The sequence below is a fragment of the Oncorhynchus kisutch genome, linkage group LG2 (genome assembly GCF_002021735.2).
Source record: "Oncorhynchus kisutch isolate 150728-3 linkage group LG2, Okis_V2, whole genome shotgun sequence".
NCBI lineage: Eukaryota > Metazoa > Chordata > Actinopteri > Salmoniformes > Salmonidae > Oncorhynchus > Oncorhynchus kisutch.
In genome coordinates this window covers 8,651,573-8,673,540 of record NC_034175.2, presented here as the reverse complement: position 1 = coordinate 8,673,540, position 21,968 = coordinate 8,651,573, and the positions used below count along the sequence as shown (strand labels likewise).

The following is a 21,968-nucleotide window of genomic DNA, read 5'->3' as shown; positions in this document are numbered from 1 at the left end:
AGGAGGATATCGTCCCTTTAACGTGCAGCGTTGCGATTGCCTGCAATGACAGCATGCTCAGTCCGATGATCCTGTGACACCCTGCCCCAGACCATGACGGACCTTCCACCTCCAAATCGATCCCGCTCCAGAGTACAGGCCTCAGTGTAACACTCGTTCCTTCGACAATAAACGCGAATCCAACCATCACCCCGAGTGAGACAAAACCGCGACTCGTCAGTGAAGAGCACTTTTTGCCAGTCCCATCAGGTTCACTTTTTGCAAGCCCTCAGTCCAGCCTCTCTCCGCCTATTGCGGAGCACTGATGGAGGGATTGTGCCTTCCTGGTTTAACTCGGGCAGTTGTTGTTGTTGCCATCCTGTACCTGTCCCGCAGGTGTGATGTTCAGATGTACCAATACTGTGCAGGTGTTGTTACACGTGGCTTGCAACTGCGTGGATGGTCAGCCATCCTGTCTCCCTATAGTGCTGTCTTAGGCGTCTCACACTACGGACATTGCATTTTATTGCCCTGGCCACATCTGCAGTCCTCATGCCTCCTTGCAGCATGCCTAAGGCATGGGACCCTGGGCATCTTTCTTTTGTTTTTCTGAGTCAGTAGAAAGGCCTCTTTAGTGTCCTAAGTTTTCATAACTGTGACCTTAATTGCCTACCGTCTGTAAGCTGTTATTTTCTTAATGACCGTTCCACAGGTGCATGTTCATTAATTGTTTATGGTTCATTGAACAAGCATGCGAAACAGTGTTTAAACCCTTTACAATGAAGATCTGTGAAGTTATTTGGATTTTTATGAATCATCTTTAAGACAGGGCCCTGGAAAAGGGATGTTTATTTTTTTGCTGAGTTTAGTAGCCTACAGCAAAGTGTGTTTAAATCATTTCTAACTTGTTAACAGTTTCTGCTAGTTAGTTTTTGCTACCATGTGGGTTTTTAGCTTGCTTGAGCCTGCTAACTTAGTGTTAATTCACCTGTTTCCATACATGTTTCATTTTAAAACATTTATCTTACAAAGGAGTTGTTTAAGCAGTTAGATTAACTTCTTACGGCTGAGATCCCGTTAACGGGAAAAAACACAGCCATTTTTCCAGCCAAAGAGAGGAGTCACAAAACGCAGAAATAGAGAGAATTAATCACAAACCTTTGATCTTCATCATATGGCGTTCATACGACTTCATGTTACACAATACATGTATGTTTTATTCGATAAAGTTCATATATCTAAAAATCTCAGCTTGCAATTGCGCGTTATGTTCAGTAATGTTTTGCTTCCAAAACATCCAGTGATTTTGCAGAGAGCCACATCAATTTACAGAAATAGAATTTACATAAATGTTGATGAAAATACAAGTTTTATGCATGGAATTAAAGATATACTTCTCCTTAATGCAACCACTGTCCGATTTCAAAAAAGCTTTACAGCGAAAGCACACCATGGAATAATCTGAGTACAGCGCTCAGCCACCAAAACAAGGCATACAGATACCCGCCAAGTTGTGGAGTCAACAGAAGTCAGAAATAGCATTATAATATTCACTTACCTTTGATCTTCATTGGAATGCACTCCCAGAAATCCCAGCTCCACAATAATTGTTTGTTTTGTTCGATAAAGTCCATAATTTATGTCCAAATACCTCCTTTTTGTTCACGTGTTTAGTTCACAAATCCAAATTCACAAGGTGCAGGCACTTGTGAAAAGTCAAAACAGTTCCATTACGGTTCGTAGAAACATGTCAAACGATGTATAGAATCAAGCTTTAGGATGTTTTTATCATAAATCTTCAATAATATTCTAACCGGACAATTCCTTTGTCTTTAGAAATGAAAGGGAACGCAGTTCGCTCTCACGGCTGCGCACGTGACATAGCTCATGGCATTCTGCCAGACCCCTGAGTCAAACAGCTCTTATTCGCTCCCCCTCACAGTAGAAGCCTGAAACAAGGTTCTAAAGACTGTTGACATCTAGTGGAAGCCTTGGGAAGTGCAATCGGACCAAATTTACACTGTATATTGGATAGGCAAAGACTTGAAAATCTCCGAACCTCAGATTTCCCACTTCCTGGTTGGATTTTTTCTCAGCTTTTTGCCTGCCATATGAGTTCTGTTACTCTCACAGACATCATTCAAACAGTTTAACTTCTTATGGTATCGGGGATGCTTGCGTCCCACTTGGCCGAAAGCCAGGGAAATTGCAGCGCGGCAAATTCAAATAAAATTATATAAAAATCAAACTTTCATTAAATCACACATGTAAGATACTAAATTAAAGCTACACTTGTTGTGAATCCAGGCAACATGTCAGATTTTAAAAAGACTTTGGCGAAAGCATAAGAAGCTATTATCTGATGATAGCACAACAGTAAACAAAGAGTAGCATATTTCAACCCTGCAGGCGCTACACAAAACGCAGAAATAAAATATAAAACATGCCTTACCTTTGACGAGCTTCTTTTGTTGGCACTCCAATATATCCCATAAACATCACATTTGGTCCTTTTGTTCGATTTAATTCCGTCCATATATATCCGAAATGTCCATTTACTTGGCGCGTTTGATCCAGAAAAAAACAGCTTCCAAATTGCACAACGTCACTACATAATATTGCCTGTAAACTTTGCCAAAACATTTCAAACTACTTTTGTAATACAACTTTAGGTATTTTTAAACGTTAATAATCGATCTAATTGAAGACTGGTCTATCTGTTTTCAATAGAGGACGAGAGGAAACTAACGCTACATTACAAGTCTTGCGCAACTCAACAGTGTTACCCATTTCCTAGATGGCCGTACTTCTTCATTGCGCAAAGGAATAACCTCAACCAAACTCCAAAGATTGGTGACATCCAGTGGAAGCGGTAGGAACTGAAAACAAGTGCCTAAGAAATATCGTTTGCCAATGAGAACTCACTAAACAGACAGAGAACGGTTAGTCCTCGGGGTTTTGCCTGCTACATAAGTTATGTTATACTCACAGACATGATTCAAACAGTTTTAGAAACATCAGAGTTTTCTATCCAAATCTAGTAAAAATATGCATATCTTATATTCTTGGCATGAGTAGCAGGAAGTTGAAATTGTGCACACTATTTATCCAGAAGTGAAAATGCTGCCCCCTACACCTTAAGAAGTTAAGAAACTTCAGTGTTTTCTATCCAAAACTACTAATAATATGCATATCTTAGCTTCTGGCCCTGAGTAGCAGGCAGTTTACTCTGGGCGCCTTATTCATCCAAGCTACTCAATACTACCCCCCAGCCCAAAGAGGTTAACTATTTTTCTCTACATGGAATTGTATTTTTATTTTATTTTTACTTGTTTGTTTCTAATCTTTACAGGATATTGCCACGTGCAATATATGACGTGTGGAGACATTTCACTGCAGCTAATGTAGAAGGAAAAGCTGTGTACATTTGCAAATACTGTGCCAAATCATACAGTGGGGCAAAAAAGTAATTAGTCAGCCACCAATTGTGCAAGTTCTCCCACTTAAAAAGATGAGAGAGGCCTGTCATTTTCATCATAGGTACACTTCAACTATGACAGACAAAATCAGGAAAAAAATCCAGAAAATCACATTGTAGGATTTTTCATGAATTTATTTGCAAATTATGGTGGAAAAAAGTATTTGGTCATCTACAAACAAGCAAGATTTCTGGCTCTCACAGACCTGTAACTTCTTCTTTAAGAGGCTCCTCTGTCCTCCACTCGTTACCTGTATTAATGGCACCAGTTTGAACTTATCAGTATAAAAGACACCTGTCCACAACCTCAGTCACACTCCAAACTTCACTATGGCCAAGACCAAAGAGCTGTCAAAGGACACCAGAAACAAAATTGTAGACCTGCACCAGGCTGGGAAGACTGAATCTGCAATAGGTAAGCAGCTTGGTTTGAAGAAATCAGCTGTGGGAGCAATTATTAGGAAATGGAAGACATACAAGACCACTGATAATCTCCCTCGATCTGGGGCTCCACGCAAGATCTCACCCCGTGGGGTCAAAATGATCACAAGAACGGTGAGCAAAAATCCCAGAACCACACGGGGGGACCTAGTGAATGACCTGCAGAGAGCTGGGACCAAAGTAACAAAGCCTACCATCAGTAACACACTACGCCGCCAGGGACTCAAATCCTGCAGTGCCCAGACGTGTCCCCCTGCTTAAGCCAGTACATGTCCAGGCACGTCTGAAGTTCGCTAGAGAGCATTTGGATGATCCAGAAGAAGATTGGGAGAATGTCATATTGTCCGATGAAACCAAAATATAACTTTTTGGTAAAAACTCAACTTGTCGTGTTTGGAGGACAAAGAATGCTGAGTTGCATCCAAAGAACACCATACCTACTGTGAAGCATGGGGGTGGAAACATCATGCGTTGGGGCTGTTTTTCTGCAAAGGGACCAGGACGACTGATCCGTGTAAAGGAAAGAATGAATGGGGCCATGTATCGTGAGATTTTGAGTGAAAACCTCCTTCCATCAGCAAGGGCATTGAAGATGAAACGTGGCTGGGTCTTTCAGCATGACAATGATCCCAAACACACCGCCCGGGCAACGAAGGAGTGGCTTCGTAAGAAGCATTTCAAGGTCCTGGAGTGGCCTAGCCAGTCTCCAGATCTCACCCCATAGAAAATCTTTGGAGGGAGTTGAAAGTCCGTATTGCCCAGCAACATCCCCAAAACATCACTGCTCTAGAGGAGATCTGCATGGAGGAATGGGCCAAAATACCAGCAACAGTGTGTGAAAACCTTGTGAAGACTTACAGAAAACGTTTGACCTCTGTCATTGCCAACAAAGGGTATATAACAAAGTATTGAGAAACTTGTGTTATTGACCAAATACTTATTTTCCACCATAATTTGCCAATAAATTCATTAAAAGTCCTACAATGTGAATTTCTGGATTTATTTTTTCTTCTCATTTTGTCTGTCATAGTTGAAGTGTACCTATGATGAAAATTACAGGCCTCATCTTTTTAAGTGGGAGAACTTGCACAATTGGTGGCTGACTAAATACTTTTTTTGCCCCACTATATGTGAGGAATGCAACAAACATGAAAAATCATCTGGCAAAGTGAATAACGTTCCCTCCGTGCTCACAACAAGCAACCTTTGACAAAAGTCCCTCTACTCCTATTCGAGGTGAAAATGATGTGACACCTTATCCATAGCAACAGCTCATGGTCCTCCTGGATTTTTTTTTTACTCAATGGAGGAACATAGTCAGAGAAATGCTGATGAATGTCTTGCTCGAGCTGTGTATGCAACTGGTTCACCTCTGGTCACATGCAATGTGTATTGGAAGAGATTTCAGAATGTTCTTCCCACAGCATACACCCCTCCAACCAGACATGCTTTATCTACTAATTTGCTGGATGCGGAGTTCAACAGAGTTCAAGTGAAGGTCAAGCAAATCATAGAGAAAGCAGACTGTATTGCAGTCATCTCTGATGGGTGGTTGAATGTTCGTGGGCAAGGAATAATTAACTACATCTCCACCCCTCAACCAGTAGAGCACAGACACAAGGGACAACAGACACACTGGTCTCTACATTGCAGATGAGCTGAAGGCAGTCATCAGTGACCTTGAACCACAGAAGGTATTTGCACTGGTGACAGACAATGTTGCGAACATGAAGGCCGCTTGGTCTAAAGGGGAGGAGTCCTACCCTCACATCACACCCATAGGCTGTGCTGCTCATGCGTTGAATCTGCTCCTTAAGGACATCATGGCACTGAAAACAATGGTACACTCTACAAGAAAGCCAAGTAAATGGTTAGGTATGTGAGGTGTCATCAAGTTATAGCAGCAATCTACCTCACCAAGCAAAGTGAGAAGCATAAGAGTCCCTTGGGTGTCATTGTGGGTGGTGTTGTCATATTTGACAGTCTCCTGGAGGGGAAGGAGTCTCTCCAAGAAATGGCCATATCACAGTCTGCCGTCCAGAGTAGTAATGCTAGACGGGCAGGCAGGTGCGGGCAGCGATTGTTTGAAAAGCATGCATTTAGTTTTACTTGCATTTAAGAGCAGTTGGTGGCCACGGAAGGAGTGTTGTATGACATTGAAGCTCTTCTGGAGGTTTGTTAACACAGTGCCCAAAGAAGGGCCAGATGTATACAGAATGATGTCGTCTGCGTAGAGGTGGATCAGAGAATCACCAACAACAAGAGCAACATCATTGATGTATACAGAGAAAAGAGTCGGCCCGAGAATTGAACCCTGTGGCACCCACATAGACTGCCTGAGGTCTGGACAACAGGCCCTCTGATTTGACACTCTGAACTCAATCTGAGAAGTAGTTGGTGAACCAGGCGAGGCAGTCGTTTGAGAAGCCAAGGCTATTGAGTCTGCCGATAAGAATGTGGTGATTGACAGATTCGAAAGCCTTGGCCAGTTCGATGAAGAAGGCTGCACAGTATTGTCTTTTATCGATGGCGGTTATGATATCGTTTAGGACCTTGAGCGTTGTTGAGGTGCACCCATGACCAGCTCGGAAACCAGATTGCATACCGGAGAAGGTACGGTGGAATTCAAAATGGTCGGTGATCTGTTTGTTAACTTGGCTTTCAAAGACTAGAAAGGCAGGCAGGGTAGTATAGATATAGGCCTGTAACAGTTTGTATTTGGGTCTACATTGTCTCCCCCTTTGAAGAGGGGGATGACCGCGGCAGCTTTCAATCTTTAGGGATCTCAGACGATACGAAAGAGAGGTGTAATAGGGGTTGCAACAATTGCGGCGGATAGTTTTAGAAAGAGAGGGTCCAGATTGTCTAGCCCAGGTGATCTGTAGGAGAAAGTGGGCAGGTTGGGGTTGCAGAGCTGTTGACCGGGGTAGGAGTTGCCAGGTGGAAAGCATGGCCAGATGTAGAAAAGTGCTTATTGAAATTCTAGATTATCATAGATTTGTCGGTGGTGACAGTGTTTCCTATCCTCAGTGCAGTGGGCAGCTGGGAGGAGGTGCTCTTATTCTCCATGGACTTTAGTGTCCCAGAACGTTTTGGAGTTTGTGTTACAGGATGCAAAGTTCTGTTTGAAAAAGCTATCCTTTGTGTTTCTGACTGCCTGTGTATATTGGTTCCTAACTTCCTTGTAAAGTTGCATATCACAGGGGCTATTTGATGCTCATGCAGTACGCCACAGGATGTTTTTGTGCTGGTCAAGGGCATTCAAGTCTGGAGTGAACCAAGGGCTTTTTCTTTTCTTCAACATTTTTTGAATGGGGTATGCTTATTTAAGATGGTGAGGAAAGCACTTTTTAAAGAATAACCAGGCATCCTACTGATGGAATGAGGTCAATATCCTTCCAGGATACCCGGGCCAGGTCTATTAGAAAGGCCTGCTCGCTGAAGTGTTTTAGGGAGCGTTTGACAGTAATGAGGGGTGGTCGTTTAACCGCGGATCCATTACGGATGCAGGTAATGAGACAGTGATCGTTGAGATCCAGGTTGAGGACAGCAGAGGTGTATTTAGAGGGCAGATTGGTCAGGATTATATATATGAGGGTGCCCGTGTTTACTGATTTAGGGTTGTACCCGGTAGGTGCCTTGATAATTTGTGTGAGATTGACGGCATCTACCTTAGATTGTAGGACGGCCGGTGTGTTACGCATATCCCAGTTTAGGTCACCTAACATTATGAACTCTGAAGATAAATGGGGGGCAATTCATTCACATATGATGTCCAGGGCACAGCTGGGGGCTGAGGGGGGTCTATAACAAGCGGCAACAGTCAGAGACTTATTTCTAGAATGGTGGATTTTTAAAAGTAGAAGCTTGAACTGTTTGGGCACAGACCTGGATAGCATGACAGAACTCTGCAGACAGTGGAGTGCAACTCCACACCCTTTGGCAGTTTTATCTTGGTGGAAAATGTTGTAGTTGGGGATGGAAATTTCAGAATTTTTAGTGGCCTTCCTAAGCCAGGATTCAGACACGGCTAGGACATCAGGATGGTATTAACGGTATTAATATTAATTTGCATGTACACTACTGTTCAAAGGTTTGGGGTCACTTAGAAATGTCCTTGTTTTTGAAAGAAAAGCAACAAAAATGTGTCCATTAAAATAACATCAAATTGATCAGAAATACATTGTTAATGTTGAAAATGACTGTTGAATAGAAAGAGTGGGAGGCACCGGTGCACAACTGAGCAAGAGGTCCTCTGCCTAGAAGGCCGGAGTCGCCTCTTCACTGCTGACGTTGAGACTGGTGTTTTTCGAGGAACTTATTGAAGCTGCCTGTGGAGGACTTGTGAGGTGTCTGTTTCTCAAACTAGAGACACTAATGTACTTGTCCTCTTGCTCTGTTGTGCACCGGGGCCTCCCACTCCTCTTTCTTTTCTGGTTAGGGCCAGTTTGCTCTGTTCTGTAAAGGGAGTAGTACACAGCTTGTACCAGATCTTCAGTTTCTTGGCAATTTCGCACATGGAATAGCCATCATTTCTCAGAACAATAATAGACTGACGAGTTTTAGAAGAAAGTTATTTGTTTCTGGCCGTTTTGAGCCTGTAATCGAACCCACAAATGCTGATGCTCCAGATACTCAACTAGTCTAAAGAAGGCCATTTTTTATTGCTTCTTTAATCAGAACAACAATTCTCAGCTGTGCTAACATAATTGCTAAAGGGTTTTCTAATGATCAATTAGCCTTTTAAAATGATGAACTTGGATTAGCTAACACAACGTGCCATTGGAACACAGGAGTGATGGTTGCTGATAATGGGCCTCTGTACGCCTATGTAGATATTCCATAAAATATCAGCCGTTTCCACCTACAATAGTATTTACAACATTAACAATGTCTACACTGTATTTCTAATCAATTTGATGTTATTTTAATGGACAGAAAATGTGCTTTTCTTTCAAAAGCAAGGACATTTCTAAGTGACCCCAAACGTTTGAACGGTAGTGTATTTCCGTTAATTCCCACGGAAAGTTTCCACCTCTGAATATTCCCCAAAATGTGCAACCCTAATCATGAGTCATAGTTTGGAAGAAGTTTAATAAATACAAATGTATTCATTTGGAAGTTTCTGAGAATTGATAAATCACCACAAGTGTAATGGTGGGAACCGGTATTATTTTGTCCTCACCTTGCAGTTGGTCAACCCATAGCACTAAAGTCTAGCAAATGTTTAAAGAATCTGGGTTTCCCCTCTGTAGGTGGTTTTCAACTTCAAAGTGGAAGCTAGTCTCTGTGTGGAGTATTGGTGAAATGTCTGTTTTGAATGTAGACAGGTTTAGAGGAACAAAGGATGTCTGTGGCTGTTGTGTTTCGATGTGAACTCCAACTCCACAGTCTGAGAAAGCTGGAAATAAGACCTGTATGACGTCTATGCTGCTCCTTTCATTAACATATGAAGAGTGTGTGGGTGATGTCCACATCCCAAATTCTACACCAGTGCTGGGCAAAATAACTATGTTAAAGAATGTCTGCATACTGTAAAATTTAACGTAACACCTTGTTCCTGTCTTCTTTTACAGGAAGTCCACCTTCGACATGTTCAACTTCCTGGCTTCCCAGCACCGCCAGCTCCCTGACATCAACCCCTACGATGAGGAGGAGGATGAAGTCCCACTCAAATCCACAAGGTCAGATTACAGAGTTATTGTATGCTGGCCATCGCAAAGGAAGCTAGCTAATATCTTAAAAAATGAAACTTTGGCTTAAATACTGCAGTAGCTAGTCCATGAAAGATCTTGTCTAGCGGAACATTCTTAGAACTTGTTGAACATGGCCACAAATGTTGTTCCTTTGAAAAACAACTTTCACATCAACAACTGATCCATTTATAAATTGGTAGACCTATCAATGTATTCGTTCAGCCTGATGAGTAACAAAGGAGCCAGCTGTACAGCTACAGGTTTACACAATCATTTTTATAGCTGTGACTAATTCACTATTGAAATGTTGTCCATTCCTGTATTTGTAACTCCCCTAAAATGATCTTTGTGGTTAGACTAAACCATTCTGTCATTTCTGCAACTACCTCCCCCAATCAAGCGACGTTACAAATGTGTTCTACCCTCTTGTCTTAGTCTCTAGTGACTCTTTTCTCAGAGTTCAATGTGAAAGGTCAGAAGCACATCATCTTCTCTGCTTATCCCTTTTCTCCTAGACGTGCCACGAGCTTGGAGCTCCCCATGGCCATGCGCTTCAGACATCTGGAGAGGACATCGAAGGAGGCTGTAGGCGTGTACAGGTCAGCACATAACTCGTCCTGGTCAAAGCCAAAACTATGGACAGAGCCTGTGACTATGATCATGATTCTGGGCTAAAGAGCTCATGCGTTTCTCAGTGGGGTGGAAACTGACCCCACAAAGGTAATTTGCAGTCTGTCTTGACAGGAAGCAGTCACTGTGGTTCTCTACAGCAGATTTTCCCAAACTGGGGTACGCGCAATGCCGTCGGGGTTACGCTAAATAAAAATGTGGGTTCACTTTTTTTTCACATTTTCAAACAGTCCATTTATATTTCCCAACGGGGCTAAACATTTGGGTGAGGTTTTTTTCTCGCCTGAGTAGCCTCGTTTCACTGCCAAAAATAAAATTAAACCATCTAGTGTTAATTTTTGACATTGTGTTGTTATTTTACTTAACATCCAATCACATTAACCGTTACTCTCTCACGGGAATTCTGCTGCTCATGTAGGTTTTATTTTTCATTTTTTCCCCCTTTATTTAACCAGGTAGGCTAGTTGAGAACAAGTTCTCATTTGCAACTGCGACCTGGCCAAGATAAAGCATAGCAATTCGACACATACAACAACACAGAGTTACACATGGAATAAACAAAACATAGTAGAACAAAAGAAAACAAAAAGTCTATATACAGTGAGTGCAAATGAGGTAAGATAATGGAGTTAAGGCAATAAATAGGCGATGGTGGTGAAGTAATTACAATATAGCAATTAAACACTGGAATGGTAGATGTGCAGAAGATGAATGTGCAAGTAGAGATACTGGGGTGCAAAAGAGTAAAATAAATAAATACTGTATGGGGATGCGGTAGGTAGATAGATGGGCTATGAACAGGTGCAGTGATCTGTGAACTGCTCTGATAGCTGGTGCTGAAAACTAGTGAGGGAGACAGTCTCCAGCTTCAGAGATTTTTCCAGTTCGTTCCAGTCATTGGCAGCAGAGAACTGGAAGGAAAGGCAACCAAAGGAGGAATTTGCTTTGGGGGTGACCAGTGAGATATACCTGCTGGAGCGCGTGCTACGAGTGGGTGCTGCTATGGTGACCAGTGAGCTGAGATAAGGTGGGGCTTTACCAAGCAGAGACTTGTAGATAACCTGTAGCCAGTGGGTTTGGCGACGCGTATGAAGGGAGGGCCAACCAACGAGAGCGTACAGGTCGCAATGGTGGGTAGTGTATGGGGTTTTAGTGACAAAACGGATGGCACTGTGATAGACTGCAACCAGTTTGTTGAGTAGAGTGTTGGGGGCTTTTTTATAGATGACATCACTGAAGTCGAGGATCGGAAGGATGGTCAGTTTTACGAGGGTATGTTTGGCAGCATGAGTAAAGGATGCTTTGTTGCGATATAGGAAGCCAATTCTAGATTTCATTTTGGATTGGAGATGCTTAATGTGAGTCTGGAAGGAAAGTTTACAGTCTAACCAGACACCTAGGTATTTGTAGTTGTCCACGTATTCTAAGTCCGAGCCGTCCAGAGTAGTGATGCTGGACAGGCTAGCAGGTGTGGGCAGTGATCTGTTGAATAGCATGCATTTAGTTTTCCCTGCATTTAAGAGCGGTTGGAGGCCATGGAAGGAGAGTTGTATGGCATTGGAGCTCGTCTGGAGGTTAGTTCACTTCTCTAGGATAGGGGGCAGCATTTGGAATTTTGGAAGAAAAGCATGCCCAAATTCAACTGCCTGCTACTCATCCCCAGAAGATAAGATATAACTAGTATTAGTAGATTTGGATAGAAAACACTCTTACGTTTCTAAAACTGTTTGAATCATGTCTGTGAGTATAACAGAACTTATGTAGCAGGCGAAACACTGAGGACAATCCATTCAGATTTTTTTTTTGAGGTCACTCTCTTTTCAATGGGATTTCATTGGGAATCCAGATTTCTAAGGGACTTGCTTGCAGTTCCTACCGCTTCCACTGGATGTCCCCAGTCTTCAGAAATTGGTTGAGGTTTTTCTTTTGTGTAATGAAGAAGTAGCCCTGTTCAAAACGAGGGCCACTTCATGTATACTGTTTGATAGAGGCGCGTGACCAGAAAGCTAGCGTCAGTTTGTTTTCTTCTTGTATTGAACACAGATCATCCCGTCTTCAATTTGATTTACTTTAAAAAAGACCTAAAGTTGACCTACAAAAGTAGTTTAAATGTTTTGGCAAAGTTTACAGGTAACTTTTGAGATATTTTGTTGTCACGTTGCGCAAGTTGGAACCGGTGTTTTTCTGGATCAAACGCGCCAAATAAATTGAAATTTTGGATATATATAGACGCAATTAATCGAACAAAAGGACCATTTGTGATGTTTATGGGACATATTGGAGTGCCAACAGAAGATGCTCGTCAAAGGTAAGGCATGATTTATATTTATATTTCTGCGTTTTGTGTCTCGCGTGCAGGGTTGAAATACGTTTTCTCTCTTTTGTTTAACGGAGGTGCTATCCTCAGATAATAGCATCGTTTGCTTTCGCCGAAAAGCCTTTTTGAAATCTGACATGTTGGCTGGATTCACAACACGTGTAGCTTTAATTTGGTATCTTACATGTGTGATTTCATGAAAGTTTGATTTTATAGGAATTTATTTGAATTTGGCGCTCTGCATTTTCTCTGGCTTTTGGCCAGGTGGGACGCTACCGTCCCACATATCCCAGAGAGGTTATTAACCTGTTGAATCTAGTGGGCACTATTTTCATTTTTGGAAAAATAACGTTCCCAAAGTAAACAGGCTATTTTGTCAGTTGCTAGAATATGCATATAATTAGGATACTGGAATAGGATAGGATAGAAAACACTCTAAAGTTTACAAAAGTGTAAATATATTGTCTGTGAGTATAACAGAACTGATATTACAGGCGAAAGCCTGAGAAAATCCAATCAGGAAGGGACTCTTATTTAGAAAGCTCTGCGTTCCTATGCGTCCCTATTGAGCAGTGAATGAGATATCAACCAGATTCCTTTTTCTATGGCTTCCCTAATGTGTCTAGTGTCACAATACATAGATTCAGGCTTTTATTTAGAAAAATTTGCCTGAACGTCAACATTGCGTCAGTGGTCAGCTGGAGTCTCAGAGTGTTTTGTGCGTAAGAGACAAATGCGGCCATTGTTTCTCTCTTTCCTACTAAGAAGCCACCTGTCCCAGTTGATATATTATCGAATAGATATTTGAAAAACACCTTGAGGATTGATTATAAACAACGTTTGCCATGTTTCTGTCGATATTACAGAGCTAATTTGGAATATTTTTCGCCGTTGTCGTGACCGCAATTTCCGGTCAAATTCTCAGCCAAACGTGAAGAACTAACGGAGTTATTTCGGCTACAAAAATAATATTTTTGGAAAAAAGGAACATTTGCTATCTAACTGGGAGTCTTGTGAGTGAAAACATCCAAAGCTCATCAAAGGTAAACACAAATGCTTGTCTTGCTTTGGCTGTAAAGCATATTTTCAAAATCTGAGATGACAGGGTGATTAACAAAAGGCTAAACTGTGATTCAATATATTTCACTTGTGATTTCACGAATATGAATATTTTCTAGTAATATTTATGTCCGTTGCGTTATGCTAATTAGTGTCAGTTGATGACAACGCTCCTGGATCCGGGATGGGTAGTTACAATTAATTAACAAACAGATTACCGACCATTTCGAATCCCACCGTACCTTCTCCGCTATGCAATCTGGTTTCAGAGTTGGTCATGGGTGCACCTCAGCCACGCTCAAGGTCCTAAACGACATCATAACCGCCATCGATACGAGACATTACTATGCAGCCGTATTCATCGACCTGGCCAAGGCTTTCGACTCTGTCAATCACCACATTCTTATTGGCAGACTCGACAGCCTTAGTTTCTCAAATGATTGCCTCGCCTGGTTTACCAACTACTTCTCTGATAGAGTTCAGTGTGTCAAACCGGAGGGCTTGTTGTCCGGACCTCTGGTTGTCTCTATGGGGGTGCCACAGGGTTCAATCCTCGGGCCGACTCTCTTCTCTGTATACATCAATGATGTTGCTCTTGCTGCTGGTGATTCTCTGGTACACCTCTATGCAGACGACACCATTCTGTATACTTCTGGCCCCTCTTTGGACACTGTGTTAACTGGTATCTGTACTGATGGTGCAAAAGCCATGACAGGGAGACACAGTGGAGTGATAACGCGTGCAAACAGTTGCTCACTGCAGCATCCACTGAGAGGCTCTTGCTGCCAAGGGAATGCCTGACAGCTTGAAGACGTTTTGGACACTACAGTGAAAATGGTTAACTTTGTTAATTTGGGAAAGGCGTGCTGCTAGCAGGACACCTCGACAACATCCGGTGAAATTGCAGAGCGCCAAATTCAAATTAAATTACCATAAATATTTAATATTCATGAAAATACAAGTGTAGTACATCAAAATAAAGCCTAACTTGTTGTTAATCCAGCCGCCGTGTAAGATTTCAATAAGGCTTTATGGTGAAAGCAAACCATGCGATTATCTTAGGACAGCGCCCTGCATACCAACACATGAAAAACATATTTCAACCAGGCAGGTGCGACATGAAAGTCAGAAATAGCGATATAAAAAATGCCTTACATTTGATCTTCTTCTGTTGGCACTCCAAAAGATCACAAATGGTCCTTTTGTTCGATAATGCCTTTTTATCCATAAAAACTCAGTTTAGCTGGCGTGCTGCAGTCAATAATCCATCCAGTTTCCCTCCATCAAAATGCATACAAAATGAATCCCAAACGTTACTAATAAACCTTTCCAAACAAGTCAAACAACGTTTATAATCAAACCTTAGGTATCCTAATACCCAAATAAACTGTACAATTTAAGACCGAGAATAGTATGTTCATTACCGGAGATAAATAAGAAAACGCGCTTTCCTCCACCCACTTGGAAACACTACAGCCAAAATGGGAGCCACCTAGAAACACTACAATTTCTGGGTCAAAAACCAGCCTGAAACTATAACTAAAGACTGTTGACATCTAGTGGAAGCCCTAGGAACTGCAATTTGGGAGGACTTGGGCTTATAATTATAGTACTTGCCATTGAAAACAGTGGTAAACAGAATTTTTTTGGGGGGTGGGATGTTTTGTCCTCGGGGTTTCGCCTGCCATATCAGTTCTGTTATACTCACAGACATAATTTTAACAGTTTTAGAAACTTTAGAGAACACTATCTAAATCTACCAATTATATGCATGGGGCAAAGTATTGACACGAGCTTAATGTTTTCTTTGCTGACCATAATTTTCACTTGTCTGACCGCTTGCACGATGACGAGTTTCACACACGACTTGCCTATCTGGGTGATGTTTTTTCTCGCCTGAATGATCCGAATCTAGGATTACAGGGACTCTCTGCAACTATTCAATGTGCGGGACAAAATTGAGGCTATGATTAAGAAGTTGGAGCTCTTCTCTGTCTGCATTAACAAGGACAACACACAGGTCTTTCCATCATTGTATGATTTTTTTGTGTGCGAAAGAACTCAAGATTACGGAAATGTGACATTTGACATTGAAGCACCTGAGTGAGTTGGGTGTGCAATTACGCAAGTACTTTCCTGAAACAGATGACACAAATAACTGGATTCATTATCCCTTTCATGCCTTGCCTCCAGTCCACTTACTGATATCTGAAGGAGAGAAATTGAAATTGCAACAAGCGGTTCTGTGTAAATCGAATTTAATCAGAAGCCACTGCCAGATTTCTGGATTGGGCTGCGCTCAGAGTATCCTGCCTTGGCAAACCACTCTGTTAAGACACTGATGCCCTTTGCAACCACGTACCTATGTGAGAGTGGATTCTCGGCCCTCACTAGCATGAAAACAAAATACAGGCAGAGACTGTGTGAAATGATTTAAGACAGACTCCAATACAACCCAACATTGCAGAGTTATGTGCATCCTTTCAAGCACACCCTTCTCAACCTGTGGTGAGGTATTGACAATTTTCGATGAACAAATAAGGTTTTATATGTAAGATGGTTAAATAAAGAGAGAAATATTGATTATTATTTGTGCCATGGTCCTATAAGAGCTTTTTGTCACTTACAACGAGTGTGACAAACTCACACTCATTCTTATTTTTAAGAAATGTATCGTATAGTGTGTTTGTGTGTGGCAGGCTTTACAATGATTGCAAAAAACATCGGAGTGCGCTGACCCTGATGCTAGATGGGGTACGCAGCTGGATGTTGAATGTTTGGAGGGGTACGGGACTATAGAAAGTTTGGGAACCACTGTTCTACAGCTATCACAGCAAACTAGGGACTGAGGCATGCTTTATATTTCCTGCCTCTCCCTTTTCTGCTATTCTGTTATTCTGCTGCAAAATGAGTAACATGAATTTCCATTGTATCCTTTTAATAGCCAAGGGGATTAGCTATGGGAACTGTTGTTCATACTTGAACCTCTTCTGACATCTCTCTGGTGTAGGTCTGCTATCCACGGCCGAGGTCTGTTCTGCAAGAGGAACATCGATGCTCAGGAGATGGTCATCGAGTATGCCGGCATCGTCATTCGCTCAGTGCTCACAGACAAGCGAGAGAAGTATTACGATGGCAAGGTGAGATCAATCAGTCCAGAGTGTGTTTGAGACGACATAAGCCCTATGGTTTGTCCCAATGAGACCTTAGTTGGTGGACTTTTTTTAAGTCCACTAATTGTGGGCTTGAATAAATACATGTTATTGATACCAACATAATACATGTTTTTTTTGTTTTTAAAAATTTTACCCTGTTTTCTCCCCAATTTCGTGGTATCCAATTGTTTTTAGTAGCTACTATCTTGTCTCATATCTACAACTCCCATACGGGCTCGGGAGAAAGGTTGAAAGTCATGCGTCCTCCGATACCCAACCAAGCCGCACTGCTTCTTAACACAGCGCGCATCCAACCCGGAAGCCAGCCGCACCAATGTGTCGGAGGAAACACTGTGCACCTGGCAATCTTGGTTAGCGCGCACTGCGCCCGGCCCGCCACAGGAGTCGCTGGTGCACGACGAGGATATCCCTACCGGCCAACCCCTCCCTAACCCGGACGATGCTAGGTTGTGCATCGCCCCACGGACCTCCCGGTCGCGGCTGGTTACGACAGAGCCTGGTCGCGAACCCAGGGTCTCTGGTCGCACAGCTGGCGCTGCAGTACAGCGCCCTTAACCACTGCGGCACCCGGGAGGCCAACATAATACATGTTAAACTAAAACGAAGTGCCCTGTCTCTTTTCCCTCCTTCCTCCACAGGGTATCGGCTGCTACATGTTCCGTATCGATGACTTTGACGTGGTGGACGCCACAATGCACGGCAATGCGGCACGCTTCATCAACCACTCGTGCGAGCCTAACTGCTACTCGCGCGTCATCAACGTGGAGGGCCAGAAGCACATCGTCATCTTTGCCTTGCGCAAGATCTACCGGGGCGAGGAGCTCACCTACGACTACAAGTTCCCCATCGAAGACCCAGCAAGCAAGCTCAACTGCAACTGCGGGGCCCGGAAATGCAGACGCTTCCTCAACTAGGGGCAGCAGGAGGACTTGGTACTGCCACAGTCTCTGCAGGGGGAACAAGGCACAAGGGAAGGGGGTGAGAGCAGAGGCAACAGAGGAAGAGGTTAAAAGCCTTAAATTAAGGTTTTACTGGGTTGGGAGGTGGGGGAGGAGAAAATACAGGAAAGGATGAGCCACTACGAAGAGACTGGGAGAGGAACCAGGGCCAGGCGATGGGAATTAAGAGGGAAGAGGACCGCCACACAGGGATATGCATCAATAAGCTCACATTGGCTCCTAACCGATATGCATCTGCCAGAGGTTGGGCAAGTTCGCCACAGAAGAGAGCGGAAGTACCTACCGTTATAGCGTGTGTTTTTTTTTCTTGAGAACGGGATACTGAACGCTGCAGACATATTGTGGTTATGCTGGTTCTATGTTGCATGAAGGTATTTTCCTTGACGCCATAACGTCAAGCACTTTCTGTTGAAATAAGGGTGGACCAGAAAAGCTAGACTTGGAGAGATTCCTCATCTTTTTTTGTCGGGGGGGCAGGGGGAGATTTTTAATTTTGACACCCATAATCATGTTGGCTCCATCCTCTCTAGTTGATCCCTTAGCCATATCTCTATCTTTACTTGATTTATTAATCATTGTTTTATTTATTTGAGAAAAAAAATTCACAGAGCTCATCATGCATCAGGTTGTACATATTTGCTTTCCGTTGACTGTTCAGAGAACCATGGTGCTAGATATGATGGGCCATAGACTTTGTGGCTCCTAGGTCAGAGACCCAGCAAATAATACCTATTTTTCTATCCATTCTCCACTTCCCTGTCACACAGACCGGGGAAGAGACCTCCATTATGTTCAGTTAAACGGTTAGATAACAGTGTCACCCTTAAAGAGTTTTCTGCAGCTAAATCATATCTTTAAGAACTTTCCCTTCACCATTTTTGCATGTAGCAAACACTACCCAATCCAAGAGTGACGTGTAGCTCTTTTTTTATAAAAAAATATATTTTATTACTATCATGGCAAAAGCTGATTACCTTTTGCAATAATATTAGGCCTACTTCTTTGCTGCGCTACAGTTGCACATCTTTAGTGAATTAACAAAATCCAGACTCCATATTTCTCAACAGTCAGTGGAGTTAACAAAGTACTGACTTCTCCTTCTGACATTCTCTGCCATCCACAAAGGGTGGAACACTGTCCATGTTACACCACTAAGAGATATGTTATAAACTCTATATATACCCGACTGTGGACTGACTGCACCCCTGTGCACTGGAGATCTCAAGCATAGCATTAGGCCAGTACTGTACTGTATGTTGCTCAGTAGGATGGCTTTAAGAGAGAATAATGTATTGGTGTAAAACCAAGATAGGGAGAGAATGCACTCAGCACCTTAACATTTGCTGTCGTACAACTTTAGACAACGCTGTCAGTCAGTTCAGTCAGACATATTAGGACATCAAATGTACACCCTGTTCACATCTTTACAATAGATTGCTTGAGCTCTAGAATAGTTGTATTTATTCATGTTTCTGTTCAGATTTTGGACTGGTGAAACTAGCTGTGCTTTGTATAAATGGTGGTCTAGTGGGAAATCCTCCTCCCATCGTTTCCTCTTTTTGTTTACTTTGTTACTTCTTCTTTCTCTGATTTGAACCTTGATGTTTGAGGACAGTTGTGTATTACATTTCAGCCTTTACACAAGACATTGTTCTAAAGCAGGCATTTAATTGTTTTTGTCCTGGTAGAATATTTATGGAGAAAGTTTGGCAGGCCATATAACAGGAGAATATCAAGCATTCGAGTCATGCTGTTCTTCCCATCTGCGTGCTACAGAGAACCCTTCAAGGTACAGATAATATTCTAAAGGAAATGAGCACTGTCCTTTTGAAATATAATACCCAGTAAGGAAGAGCTTAAGCCCACCAGCCTGCGTGACCAATCAGTGAGATGGAGCCTGTAGTCCCATTTGTCAATCATCTAACACCCTTAGCAGAGTTTGCCAATAACAGGATGCATCTGTTTTTCAGGGATACGGCTATCCTTAACCTAGCTTCCTTTTTCGCTGAAAACCTGATGTTGTAACAATGCTCAGAGCAGGTTTCTCTATGCCCACTCCACTCCCTAACCTCTTGCCAGGATTCTACCTCAGTTGCTCTGACAGATGTTAAAGAATACTAATGCAAAAAAAAGGACAATATAATAAGAGTAACTTGGTTTTAATGTCCTGCAGAGCTGGCCTGTGTGTTCGATGAAACATGCAAAGCACTAGTTGGAAACCTGAAGTTACCATGACGATCTCTCCCAGAACTGGTTCAGAAAGCTGTAGGGTTATTTTAAAGTATAACAAATTGTTAAAGACATGAAAATATGTGTGAACTTGTCTTTGTTACCTTGTACAAATAAACCCTGAGTTTGTAAATAATTGTATACATATTTCTAAACCCGTTTAATTTTTCTATGCACTTTTTTTATTTATAATGTTATTTGCTTAATAAAGATGTTAAGATGTTTGAACAAATTGGACTTGATCATTTGAAAATTTAATTAAACAAATGCTAATATGACATTTATATAACATGCAATGTATAAATACAGCAATATCATTGGTTGGTGATATTACGTTTGACATAAGATGAAAATGATTGTGAAGGCCAGGTTGGGAACTTAACACTTGTTCTGAGCGCCTGAGATCTGACACACATCTGTCACGCACATCAAATCAGTTTCCTTGATCTTCCGATTTTTTGTGAGGATAATGTTCTATATACTGATCTTTACAGGAAACCTATTGATCGTAACAGTTTGAGGGCTGATAGCTGTCACCCGCTTCCCATGAAATATAGTTTGCCCTACGGCCAATTCTGTCGAATAAAAAACAATCAGATTGACAGATATGGCTGAGATGCAAAAGAAATTCTAGGAGAGGGGGTACAAAAATCCATAACTAATTCTTACACAGGGACACTCAATCTTAACTGAATAATTGTTTATTTGTCAGCGTGCTGGAGAGGTTCCAACCAACTCATTGCAGCATAGTACACATGTCTGTCAGAAAAACTCGGCAGTCCCAACCGTTGTCTATGTATAGCCGTATATAAGACAAGTTATATTTGCATGATTTGGCATAATTCATTCATCATTACCATTTTGTTTCATCCATGTTACCCACCAATACGGTTTCATAACGTGACAGACCAACACATCACAAGGATTCTTTCTCTAAGCTGATACCTTGAAACAGATCTTTCGTTTGTTCTCAAAACACGGTCTGGGCCTACTGCCAAATTGCAGCTACTCATAGGTGTGATTTGTCCAGTCAGCCACTTGCATGAACACAGAAATTAGATAACAAAATGTCCCTTAATCTCTTTCAAGGACAGTCTCGCAAAAAGAAGCATTCTTGCATCCTCATTACCCCTCATTTAAAGTGCTCTGAACAAATTAAGGAAATCGTTCACAAACATTGCCACATTCTACGATCCGATGACACTATCGGTAATGTGTTTTCGGACCCTCCCTTGGTCATATTTTCACGGGGCAGAAATCTCTGATCAATTGGTGAACTTATTTACCACCCCAAAAAACTCCTGCACAATGTCTATTTGCACCTCTACCGGATGGAGACTACAAGTGTAACAGCTGCGCTCAACACAATGTCACTTACAAATGTAGATCCTTTAAACACCCCCAAACAGGGAAACCGATCCCGATCAAAGGTGTTATCACGTGCTCTGCTAAAGCAGTTATTTATCTTACAACTTGTCCTTGTGGTAAAAATGAACACTCGATTTCGTCCCTACGTTATATCGGCACCTCTCCCAAGGAGAGGGGGTGACCTCGACAATTTGTTAAAACGAGAGGCTGCCTGGATCTTTACTTTAAAGACCCTTGCTCCCCTCGGTCTCAACGCAGACTTTATTCTGAAGCCATTACTGTGATCTTGCTATTCATTATAAATGTTTGTAGGCCTATGTAGCAAAATGTTATCTATGATTGTATGCGATCCATTAATGTATGTTCTATTTATATCTGAAAATTAACCAATGATATCAAGCCACACCCGGTCATGATTACAGACACTTGTGTGTGTGTGTCCTTCGACACAATATAAATTAGTCACCCCACAGTGTTTGTCATTATACCCTGATGAAGACAGCTTGTCTGTCAAAACGTTGGTTATTAGGAGCTCAGATGCAATAATATAACCAAGAGTGTGTAGCTCTTCTTTTTCAAGACACCGGGATTAACATCCCTGCTTTAAGTGATAAGTGCCATGTTATTGCAGTTAAA

General features: G+C 42.1%; 1 protein-coding gene across 4 annotated transcripts in view; it reads left to right on the top strand.

Moving 5' to 3' along the window:
* The window catches only part of LOC109900891 (histone-lysine N-methyltransferase 2A), a 78,840-nt gene extending 58,643 nt beyond the window's left edge, over positions 1-20,197 (top strand). For 3 of the 4 annotated variants that reach the window (XM_031802681.1, XM_031802677.1, XM_031802689.1), the window contains 4 exons: positions 9,475-9,582; positions 10,110-10,193; positions 16,611-16,740; positions 17,415-20,011. In XM_031802681.1, coding sequence (XP_031658541.1) covers positions 9,475-9,582; positions 10,110-10,193; positions 16,611-16,740; positions 17,415-17,690 — 598 coding nt within the window. In that variant the 3' untranslated portion in view covers positions 17,691-20,011. Of the gene's footprint in view, positions 1-9,474; positions 9,583-10,109; positions 10,194-16,610; positions 16,741-17,414 lie in introns of all 4 variants that reach the window. The other variant, XM_031802674.1, reaches the window with a different exon arrangement.
* Positions 20,198-21,968: the final 1,771 nt, after the last annotated feature.